At 43.8% G+C, this 11,691-nt stretch overlaps 1 protein-coding gene across 4 annotated transcripts in view; it reads left to right on the top strand.

Annotated features, from left to right (window-relative positions):
• Positions 1-6,883: 6,883 nt before the first annotated feature.
• The window catches only part of Srgap3 (SLIT-ROBO Rho GTPase activating protein 3), a 266,271-nt gene continuing 261,463 nt past the window's right edge, over positions 6,884-11,691 (top strand). For 3 of the 4 annotated variants that reach the window (XM_008854812.3, XM_008854813.3, XM_029557069.1), the window contains exon 1: positions 6,884-7,373. In XM_008854812.3, the coding sequence (XP_008853034.1) occupies positions 7,307-7,373 (67 nt within the window). In that variant the 5' untranslated portion in view covers positions 6,884-7,306. The remainder of the gene's footprint in view (positions 7,374-11,691) is intronic. The other variant, XM_008854814.3, reaches the window with a different exon arrangement.

Raw genomic sequence — 11,691 nt, 5'->3', positions numbered from 1 at the left:
GGGCTGGAGAGATGGCCCAGGGCTTAAAAGCACTAGCTGCTCTTGCAGAGGACCCAGATTCGGTTCCCAGCACCCACATGGCAGCTAACGACGTCCATAACTCCAGTTCCAGGGGATCCAATATCCTCTTCTGGCTTCTGTGGGTATCACACATACATGGTACACTTATATCCAGGCAGGCAAAACACTCATATACATAAAATAAAAATAAATACATTAATTAAAAATATTTATTAATTTTTATTTTATGTGTATGAGTGTATTGCCTGCCTGTAACTGCACCCATGTTGTGCAATACCCGAGGAGGTCAGAAGAGGGTGTTAGATCCCCTGGAACTGGAGTTCCAGATGGTTGTTAACTATCATGTGGGTGCTGGGATTTGAACCCAGGTCCTCTGCAAGAGCAGTCAGTGCTCTTAACTGCTGAGACATCTCTCTTGCCCAAAAATAAATAAATATTTTTTTAAATGAAGCACATTTAAGTACATAATTCAGTGTCATTTGGTGCAGTCACAATTTTGTAATCATTACCTCCATCTAGTTCTAAAACATTTCATCACCAAAGAGACCCTAAACCTAATATTTCATATAAAAGTACCCAAATTAAAGGACCCACACAATATTATGATCTTTTGTGTCTTGTCTTCTCTTACTTAACCCAATGCTTTTAAGGTTCACCTATATTAAACCATGTATTAGTACTTCATCAATTTTTATGGCTGAATATTACAATATTTAGCTATACCATATTGTGTTAATCTGTTCATTCATTTGTGGATATTTGGGTTATTTTCAACATTTGACTATTGTGAATAGCACTGCTAAGAACATTTAATACACTTATTTGTTTGAATTTTATATTAGGGAAATTAGTATGTTTTTGCATGCTAGAGGAATTAGTTATTGGCTCTTAATAGGTATTGCAAATATTGTGTCTCAGTTTGTCATTTGTCTTTGACTTTGCTTATGATGATCTTAAATTATACATGTATACAATGAAATATGATCATATTTGCCTCCTATTATCCATATGAACGTCTCCACTTTCCCCCAGTACATCCTTCTCCCAATTTCATGCCTTTTAAAAATAATGTACTTACTCTCATTAGTGCTGCCCATATGTGCTTGGTATGGGGCCATCCTCTGGAGCATGGGGATCCTATCAGTGGTCACATTCTCAAGACAGTATGATTGTCCCTGTCTCAGAGACTATAAACTGCAAATAACTCCTTAGTAAGGAGTTGGAGCCTAGAGATCACCTACCCGTCTATGCCAGAATGTTCACTGGCTTGATCTCGTGCAGGTAACCACAGATGCTGTGAGTTTATGTATGTAATGGCCATGTCATGCCCAGAAGACAGCATTTCCCAGCACTCCTCCCCATCCTCCAGGTCTTACATTCTTCCCTCCTCCTCTTCCTCGATGTTTTTTCCTCAATGTTCCCTGAGCCCTGGTAGGGGTTATAACGCCAGACAGAATTTGGAAGCTAATGGTTCTAGAGTTGAATTTGTCAGACTTTTCTGACTTTTGGGTTTTATGACATAGTTAGACAGGCCAACCATAGGCTTGAGGTTGTAATATAAGTCTCTCATCAAAGTGTCCACTTATCTACTCACTTTCTATCAGTAAGACAGAGATTAACAACAGCCCTCTTTACTCCCAGGGTTACTGTAAGGACCAGATAAGACATGAGGTGAAAAGGCTTTGCAAAATAAAAAACAATGCATATGCTCAAGGCATATTGACATCTTTTGGTGTTGCTGGGGATTGAACCCAGGGTCCATACATGCTGAGCATGTACTGTGCCATTGAACCATACCCCAGGCCTGTGATCATTATTGATTTTGTCAATTCTGGCAATAACTAGCTGAGTTCCATTGTTGCTTTCATTTTGCAGTGCTGAGATTGAAGGCCAGAATTATCCTCTGAACTGGCCATGGGTGCATTGGCTGGTAGCAGTGTAGAAAAATGTCACAAAACTAGTCATTTGGGTCGAGGGGAGAGAGTGTTTCTATTTGTCCAGAAAAATAAAATTTCCTTAAACCAAAAACTGTTCTGGTCACTCTTCCTTCAAGTGCAGCCTTTTTTTTTCTATCAGGAAAAGAAACCAGTTCGGTAGGTTTTGTCTTATTCAGCTGTAATAGCAATTTAAGTCATACCAAGGCCATTTGTGATGTTTTCCTTCTATTTTTAACCCCAAATTTGTTTAATGGAAAACTTTCAATTGAAACTATTAAGACAAATACACTCATAGAATGAAAAAAATATGTAAATACTTGATAGTGTTTATTATTATGACAATTCTTCTTTTGGTTAACCCCTTGGGTTCCAATATTGGACAGACTAGCTAGTTTTATGTTCATGGGTAAATTGCTTCTCTGCTGTGTGCCTGTTTCCTCCACTTGAAACCAGGGATGATAACAGTACCTTGCCAAATCGGTTATAGCAAGAACCCATCTCTATAAAATATGTATGATTTTTTTTGTACCCTCACCCTGTATGGAGGGAGGGCTTGATTAAAAAAAAGTCAGTATAAGCTGGATATGGTGGCACAAGCCTTTAATCTCAGCCCTCAGGAGGCAGAGGCAGGTAGGTCTTTGTTAGATAGAGGCTAGTTGGCCTACATAGCAAGTTCTAGGCTAACTGGGGCTACAGGGAGACCCTGTCTCAAAAAAAAAAAAAAAAAAAAACAAACAAAAAAAATCATTGTCATTCAGGATTATCTAAAAGAATTTAGGAAATGAGCCTGAAGAAAATAGAATATACCCTTTCCAGAGGCGGTCCCTTCCTTGGGTGGGAGGATCAAATGTCAAATCACATGGTTTAGCCCCTCTCCTGTTACATACACATTTATTTGGGTAGAATCTGGATTCTATTGCTGCCATATGAAGGGTAAACATCAAGAATAGCAATTGGAGGTGGGGTGGGGTGGAGACACGGTTCAGTGGTTAAGAGCACTGGCTGCTTTTGTAGAGAACCTGGGTTTGGTTCCCAGTGTCCACAAGGTGAATAATAACCGCCCCTATCTCCAGTTCCAGGGAATCCAATGTGCTCTTTTGGCCTCCTCGAGAATTGTACAACATGTAGGCAAAACACTCATACACATAAAATAAAAAGAAACTAATTAAGAGAATTTAGAAAAGAATAGTATGTTTCTCATTCAACAAAAAATAATGGTCATGAGGGAAGCTGTTGCAGAAAGGTGACTGAGCTCTTCCAGTGAGCTGTGGGGAAGACTAGGAGAGACTGGATGAAGCCACAGTGGTCTGGCCCTGCCTAGGCTACCCACCTCTTCCCAGGGACAGAAGATTGAGATAATATAGGGTCATTGTGCATGGTGAGGAATTCTCAGGGGCCACAATCCTTTCCCTCCTTTCCTTCTTTTCTTCATTCTTCTCTTCTACTTTCTCCATAAGTGTGAAGCCCCAGCTCTGGTCCTTGGTGCAGTTTGGTTGGGCCTCTTTGGAACTTTTGCTCTACGCCAGGCTCTTTAAATCTATGGGCACATCCTGTGTATGGGTGAGGCCACTGTCATTTGGAAGATGAGGAGACAGAGGCTCAGAGAAAGCAAAGAAACCACTTATGCCCCCCCCCCCCCGAACTGGGATGTGGCTGAGCCAGGATGGAAATCACCATTTCTTTTGTTTTTTCTCATTAAAATTTCTAAAATAGATTTATTTTATTATTATTTTAAATTATGCATATGTACGGCGGTGGGGGGGCATGTGTGCACATGAGGGCAGGTGCCTGCAGAGGGATCCCCTGGAGCCAGAGTTCCAGGTAATTGTGAGATGACTGATATGGGTGCTAGGAATTGAACTCTAACAGTTCTGTGCCATCTCTCCAGCCCCAAATCACCATTTCTTTTGTATGGAAACCCAGCTGCTCCTGCAATTCAGCACAGCAGCTCTCTCCACTTTGCTTCATTTTCATATGGAGTCTTGTGACATTTCCATGGCTCAGTGCCCCATGTGAGAGTTTCCAACATGTATGTGTGGATTTTAAATTTTCCTCATGGTTAAAAGAGCTGACATTTACTGGGTTCCTGCCCCCAGTGGGCACACAGCGCTGAGTCACCTGCTCCACTCCTTATAGGCTCCAGACTCATAGAAGAGACAGGAAGGAATCTGGTTAGTTGGTTAGTTGGATTCCAGGCCACAAGACACTGTTTTTCTTTGAGGAACTGGGTTTAGGGCAGGGATGCTAATCTTGGAGCCTATCTTTCTTTGATTGTACTTGTAATCTGCTTCTGTGTAGCAGAGAGCCCCAGCATGTCCCTGGGAAGGGTGAGGCAGGAGGATGCGGGCTGTGGCATCTTCTTTTGAACTCTGTGACCTCTTGCCTCTAGATTCAGAGCTGTAATAAGTCTCATGATTCACCAGGTGGACTTCTGCTTAAGCAGAGTCTGTTCTTTGCACCCCACAGCCCTTAATGCTCTCTGTTCACTCTAAAGGAATATCCTCTCTCACCCTGCTCTCTTCTCCAGGCCTATCCCAGATGCTATCTCCTCTGGGAAGCCCTCAGGAGCTGGCTTGGGCAACCTGTTTATTTCTGAACCCAAACCAAATAATGCATTGGACACTCTGAGAAAGGCAAGTGGAAAATGGTACCTATTTTGGGAAACTGGTAAAAGTTTCTTCAGCAAGCTGAGTATGGTGGCACCTACCTTTAATCCCAGCACCCAGGAGACAAATGCAGGCACATCTCTGTGAGTTTTAGGCCAGCCTGGCCTATATAGGGAGTTCCAGGTCAAGCAGAGCTACATAGACCTTATCTCAAAACAACAACAACAACAGCATCAGCAGAAATTTCTTTGAGGGGATTCTTGGGGGACAACACATGCTTATGGCAGTCTAAATGTGAAATTCCAGTGATCAGCAATCCTATAGTTCTTGATTCCAGTTTTACACATCATACTGGCCTTTGCCTGAAGTACATGCTTGTCAAAGGGGTTTGATCTCTCTGATGGAATGCAGGAGATTTGGAGTATTTCCACAATGGATTCTGGGTTGGAATCCTGGTGACCTTGGATAAGTCACATCCCATCATCCCAGCCTTTACGCTTTGATTTGTGAGAGAACACTTATGCCAAACTTAAATACTTAAACATCCATTGCACCTACTATGATGTTGGGGTAATCTTAATCACTACTGTCTATGGAAGGCTTACTATGTGCCAGGTACTGGGCTAAGCTCAGCTTGTATTCTTTAAAAAATTGTTTTTGATTGATTTATTTTTATTTTATATGTATGAGTGTTTTGAATGTATGTATGTACCACATGTGTGTAATATCCATGGAAGTTGGAACAAGGGCATTGGGTCTCCTGGAACCGGAGTTATGAATAGTTGTTAGCTGCCATGTGAGTGCTGGGAACCAAACTCAGGTCCTCTTTAAGAGCAGCCAGTGCTCTTAACTGTTGATCCAGCTCTCCAGTCCCCTCAGTTTATATTCTTAGTTGATCCTCCCAAGAACTCCCCACATTCATGATGCCCCTACTCTGCAATATATTTTTAAAATTCTCCGTAGTACTTGCCATTCTCTACCACATTAAATTATTTACTCAGATAGTTCAGCTTTTGTCTTCCCTGCCCATGAAGCCTCTTGTCTCACGCCACTGCAGTGGGTGCCAGTTCATATTGCATCCTGCTCTGGCAGTGTGTGATTTCATCAAAAACATTGTCAATGGTGACCACTACCCAGTAGAGGCACTATATAGAGGGCCTAGAGCTTTTGAAGAGCAGAGAGTTCTCTGGCTCCTGATTATTATTATTAGTTTTGGTCTTTTTGAGACAGGGTAGCTCCAGTTGGCCTGGACTCTCTCTGTAAACCAGGCTGACCTCCATCTCACAGAGATCTGCCTGCCTCTGCCTCCCCACGTGCTGAGATTAAAGGCATGTGCCACCTCATCAGGCTCCTGCCCCCTGATTTTAATCATTATATCCCTGTGCTCAGAATAGTTCTGGTCCTATAGTATGCTTTTGATATATATTTGTTGAATGAATGAAAGAGCCTCTACAGAGAGCTCATAGAAATTTACACTGTGACTCATCTGATCCTGGTTGCAACCCTGTCCTCACCAGCTTTGTAAAACTGTCTTTCTGAAACCCCTGGCATTGGACCGGCTCTCAAGTAATTCCCCCCCAAATATCAGTTCCCTTTCCTGTGTGCATCAGGCCCTCTGCTAGAGTCTGAGGCAGGGAGACAACGGGTCATAGAGAGGATGATTTGGGGGACTGAACTGAATTTACCATGCAAAGAAACAGATCTGCGTTTGTTAGAGAAATCCCTCGTACAACTACTACTAGCTGGAGTTTGTGGGAGCCTTTCAGGCCTTCTCAACCTGATTTTTTCCCCCTGCCGCCTTCCCTTTTGTGAATATTTCTTCTCCTTTTTGCTTGCAGTGAATTCTGTTCTCCTGTAGGCTACAATGTGTCAGTTGTTATAAAATCCCGGAGGAGGCGGAGTCTAGTGACGAGGCGGTGGGGGAGCGCTTCACCAGCCCTGCCAGGCGAGCAGTTCAGCCCTCGGTTCATTGGAGCTTAAGCGTTGCAACAGGAAAACTTACATCTCCCTCTCCTGGCTTTAATTCTTCACCGGACAGCAGACCAGAGGCGCCGAAGGACCAGAGGGAGGATGCGAGATGACCGGCCCTTTGGCAACCTGACTATCTTCTTAGCAGAGCCTTCCAAAGCGAGCCTGAGGCTGGTTGCACGACCCAGGAGGCGCCCGCCTCTTGTGTGTGTGTGTGTGTGTGTGTGTTGTGTGTGTGTGTGCGTGTGTGTGTGTGTGTGTGTGTGCGCGCGCGCGCGCACGAGAGTGTGTGTGCGTGCCTGTGTGTGTTTGTGTGAGAGTGAGCAAGCCGGTGTTTGTGCATGAGTGAGGGTGTGTGTGCACGCGTGTGGATGGGTGTGTGCACATCACAATTGCGTGTAAGCGTGTCTGGGTGAGTGTGTGTGCACTCGTGTGTGTGTGTTTGTGTTTGTGTGTGTTCTTGGATATTATTAGTTTTTGGAAGAAAAATCCTGGAAATCTGGGCCAGGTTATGGTGCTCCTACAGTGATCCTTCTTTCCCAAGAGGAGCTGACCAGAGCAAGCCGTTAGAACCATTTCCCTGCCATCACCGAGCATTTTCCTCCCTGAAGGGGAAGGATTTTTTTTCCCCTGCTCTGCAGCCAAGTCAAAGAGATTAGTCCCTAAACCTGTGAAATCAACCAAACCGTGTGATTCTCCGGGCTTGGGAGAGGACTTGGGAAGAAAAGGAGAATAAATCAAACAGCCTGTCAGCTCTTTTGGCCAAGTCGGAAGATGTCATCTCAAACTAAGTTCAAGAAAGACAAAGAGATCATTGCCGAATATGAAGCCCAAATAAAAGGTGAGCTATGGGCTGAGGGAGGCCTCCCTCTTCTTTCCTTTCCCTTTTCTCTCCTTCTGTCCCCCCTCCTTCCTCCCTGCCATCGTGAAATGTTGCTATGCAGTAATAATCTTATTGTAAGGAGGAACTTGCAGCTGAACAAGTCCAGACTGGCTCCCACTGCAGATAGTGCGGGACTGGGAGCGTGGATTACAGAAAGGGCAGGGATCTCTGCATTGCAGGTGTGTGAGGAGGATCCTATGCCTGACTTTAGGAGTGTCTCCTGCACTCCATCATCTTGACAGTGACATGTCACTCTATGGCCATTTTGACAATTACAGCCACCTCCCCTTATCTCATGGTGAAAGCCCCTTACTATTGATGTATATTTTTTCTGATCTACTCCCCCTCCCCTTATTTTGGCTTTTGTGGGTGGTTGTTTTGCTTCTGCCTCTTTCTCTGGGCTGAAATCACATGCATGAGTATGGGGGGTGGGCAGCATCCTTAAGCAGCCCTTCTTTGTTGGCGTCTTTTGCCTGGCCTGGGTTGCCATGGATTAACTGTTATGGGCCATATTGATCTGGACTAATGCAGGCAGGCATTTAGGCATAAAGAGAGAGCTCAGTGTAGAAAACGTATTATAGCTCAGTGCAGCCCAGTCCTGTACGCTGGTGTTTAGGTTCATCAGGTTTGGTCCAAAGCCAACTCCTTCATGTACAATTTGCACTGGTAGGCGCTGCCTGGCTCCCATGGTTCTGGGGAAAGCCTGCCTGCTGGGAGTGTGCGATGACCTCTGGGTGTTGGTTCCAGCTTTGGTGCCACAGAACCCACACTTCCTGTAGAAGCCGCTCCCTAAATCCATGCTGGGAGAGGAAGGGCCACAATTGCATAGCTAAATGCAGGCAGGCAGATCCTTCTGGCCAGATGGTGGGCTTCTCTCATCCTCACCGGTTCTAAGTACAGCTTTGGCAAGGAGAGCCTAGAGGCTCCATGTACTATGCTCCCTCTTTGCAGAGGCTGTGCCCAGATTGAAGCCTGGGCATGGTGCTCTCAGAATCTGTTTTCTTTCTGGTTGTGGTTCTCCTTGCTGCAGCAGAGGTCATGTTGTGGTTTCTCATGGAGTGGGCAGAATACATCTTGAGTGGATGTGGAGGCCTGTTGTTGAGCAGAATGCTTCTCTGAGACTCAAGTGATCTGAGGTTGCCACACCTGCTGCTGGTGCTGCCTGAGGACTCCAGCCCCAGGAAGTCAATGGCTGGGGTCTGCCAGCCCAGCCATACCCAGCTTTCAGATGCTGGGGAAACCTGGGGAGGGCGTCAGGCATGAGAGGAGGGTTTTGTGCTTTCCATGTCTTAGCTATGGATTGAGCCAGCATGCGAATAACCCCTGGATAGACCCCAGGGTAATAGGAACAGAAATACCTTCTTCCCTGGCCTCCTCAGTTTTCAGCTCAATGCCAAAAGCAGTGACTTAGGATCTATCAGCCTTGCTGACAATTTAGAAACAAATCCTTGAGCTGCCAGAGATTTGAATTCATCAGACTATTCAGTACAAAAGCCCAGTTTTGGTCTTTGAATATCTACTTTTCAGGGAGTTTATGTTGTTTTTTGAGACTATCTTGGTTGCTGCTGGGTTTTTTCCCCCCAACCCCATTTTTTTTTTTTAAATTGAGATTCCCATAAGAAATGCTGTAACAGAGAAGGGAATGTTGAGTTCTAGACAGTTTGGGTTTTATAAACACACTGTCTTGATAGGAAACATACTCATCTTTAAAGGATTACTGTGACTGGGCCAGTCAGGCTTACCTGAGGGCTAATTAAGCATTAATTGCAATGACTGATTCCCTTCCTTTTCACCTTTATTTTAATGACTAATCACAAAATAGTAGGTAATAATGAAAACTCAGGATATTTTTCCAAAGGATCTAATCTTTTCTTCTATACTCTGGATTTCTTTGTAATCTGGTTGGAGGAGTTTGATGTTTTTCCTCTGTAGTTAACATCCATGATGTTTAAATCCTACTATTGCTGTACCTGAAGTGAAATTTTTTCCCTCAAAATTCTCTTTGTTGACCTGGAATGTAGCTCAGTGGCAGAGCACTTATCTAACATGCAAGAGGCCCTGGGTTCCATCCACAGCAATGTTTATTATTGTCATAAGGTTGAATGATGTACCTGGGCTTGTAGGGCTCACTCCTAGACATCACGACTCTTGGCCCACACAGTGTACAAAAAGGTTAGTATGAGCTCAAGTTTAGAGATAAGAAACTGAGGCCTAGCAGTGTGCAATGATTTACCTAAGTTTGCAAGGCTGGTTTCTTCCCAGGCCTGGTATTCCTGGTACATTGTTTGTTGACACAGCCCCTTGAAGGATTGATGTCAGTAGCAGATGGCAGCATTGTAGTGGGGACTGGCTGCCTCTTGATGTGTTCCATTGTTTCTCTTCTTACTTTCATCCCACTGCCTTTGTGGCTTGTCTCTGACCTATGTTTGACCAATGACCAAAAATAATGCTTGGTGCCAGTTACTTTCTTCCTAGCATCATTTGGCCAGTTTGGTGCAGACAGTTCACCTCACTAGACAGGTTTTGTTGCCTGTGAATTTTGTGAGGGGTAACTTGATTTTTAAAAACAATGTTCAGTTCTTTGTTGACTTACCTATTTTTTTTTTTGTCTCTGTTTGAAGCATTTACTGACATAACAAAGGAGGATGCTTTCAAACTCATTTCCATTGTAAACATTTTCAGCTTCATGCCTCTTCTTGCCTCATCATTTCTTGACTCCTCTGCTTGTGTATCTGTGAAGTTGTAGCATACTACCATGTGCTTGCAAATTTCCAGGGATGGAGAACTTGGCATTGCCTAAGCTCGTATATTTTATCTTTGGACAGCTGTGGCTCATGGAAGTGTGTTTTTTCTTAGACTGAACCATCTACCTATTGGTTCTGCTGGGTCTTCTTCTTGGAGACTTCTAAGTACAAGACTATTCCTTTTCCATGACTGTCCATGGGTGTCTGGAACTCCTGGTTACGGCCCTTGACTACAATTAACCTTAAATTTAAACTTAGCCTTATTTGCTTTGGTAAAGATGGTTCACTACCATTTACCATTTTACCCTTTCACTCTCTCTTTTTTGTTTTATTTTGTTTTGTTGTTGTTGTTGTTAGAGTCTATTGTATCCCAGGTTAGCCTTAAACTCTATGTAGCTAAGGATAACTTTGAGCTACTGATCCTCCTACTGCCACCTCCTGAGTGCTGAGATTACAGGCATGCATCACCATGCTGGGGATTGAACCCAGGGCTTTATTTGTGCTGAGCAAACACTCTACCAACTGAGCTACCAGTTCTTCACTCTCTTTGGATCTTCTGTTTCCTGAGTTGCAAATCCCAATGTGCTGGGTGCTTGGAGGACAGAATGAATGGAGTTGGTCAAAATGATTTGTGGCAGGTGGCACACCTTACTGACAGCAATATAGGAGTGATGAGAATTATGACAGACCTGAGAGCACACATCCTGTCCAAATGCACAGTCATACTTGACTCCAGCCATTTGTTACTGCTCAGGAATGTAGGCCCACCCACATCTTTCTATTTTCCACAGATGCCAGTGTCCTGGAAGAGAGCTGCATGTTTTTAAAGAGGTTTAACCCAAAGGATTCCCTCAAAGATCTTATTATTAATGTTTTCTAGACATGGTCAAAGAAAGAAAACAACTACCCTCTCCTTGATGTTGCCTGCAATACTTCTACTAACAACCCCAAGGATTGACTTAGCCCTCCACACTGCTCCCCCTCACTCTATCAATGTCTGCTGTATTTCTCTACTCTCCTAGGCTTGGAGTCTCATCAGAGAGAAGGGATTGCAATGGATTTAAGCTGATGGGTTCTTGGTTACCTCACGCTGGCTCCATGTGGACATTACTTCCTATCTTAGGTACTTATAAGAGTCACTTTACAAGTCTGTCTGAGAGCCTTGCCTAAGAGTGATACCACATTCTCTAGTCTGGAACTGGCAGGCTGTAACTCCTTACCCCCTTTGAAAATCAGAACGTTTGCCTGTCTCCAGAATCTTGGCATCTCTCCTGTCTTCTACAGTTCCCTAGGAGATCACTGATAGCATTTGGATGTCTTATTTGCTGCCTTCTCAATATCTTGAGTGCTAATTGATTTCATTGTCAGACATAAGGATCTGTTCTGCATTTACTCAGTGTTCTTGTTTCCATTTCATCCTAATAGAAAATTGAAACAGAAGCAGAGTGATTGACTTCAGGGACATTCATATTCATTTTAGGCCATCTTTTTTTAGTGGTAAAAGTCTCAAAGTTGGGAGAAGAACAGATACA

Source organism: Nannospalax galili, unplaced genomic scaffold (genome assembly GCF_000622305.1).
Source record: "Nannospalax galili isolate Female #2095 unplaced genomic scaffold, S.galili_v1.0 scaffold406, whole genome shotgun sequence".
Taxonomy (NCBI): Eukaryota; Metazoa; Chordata; class Mammalia; order Rodentia; family Spalacidae; genus Nannospalax; species Nannospalax galili.
The sequence above is the reverse complement of the archived record's forward strand: the minus strand, read 5'-3'. Positions and strand labels throughout refer to the sequence as shown.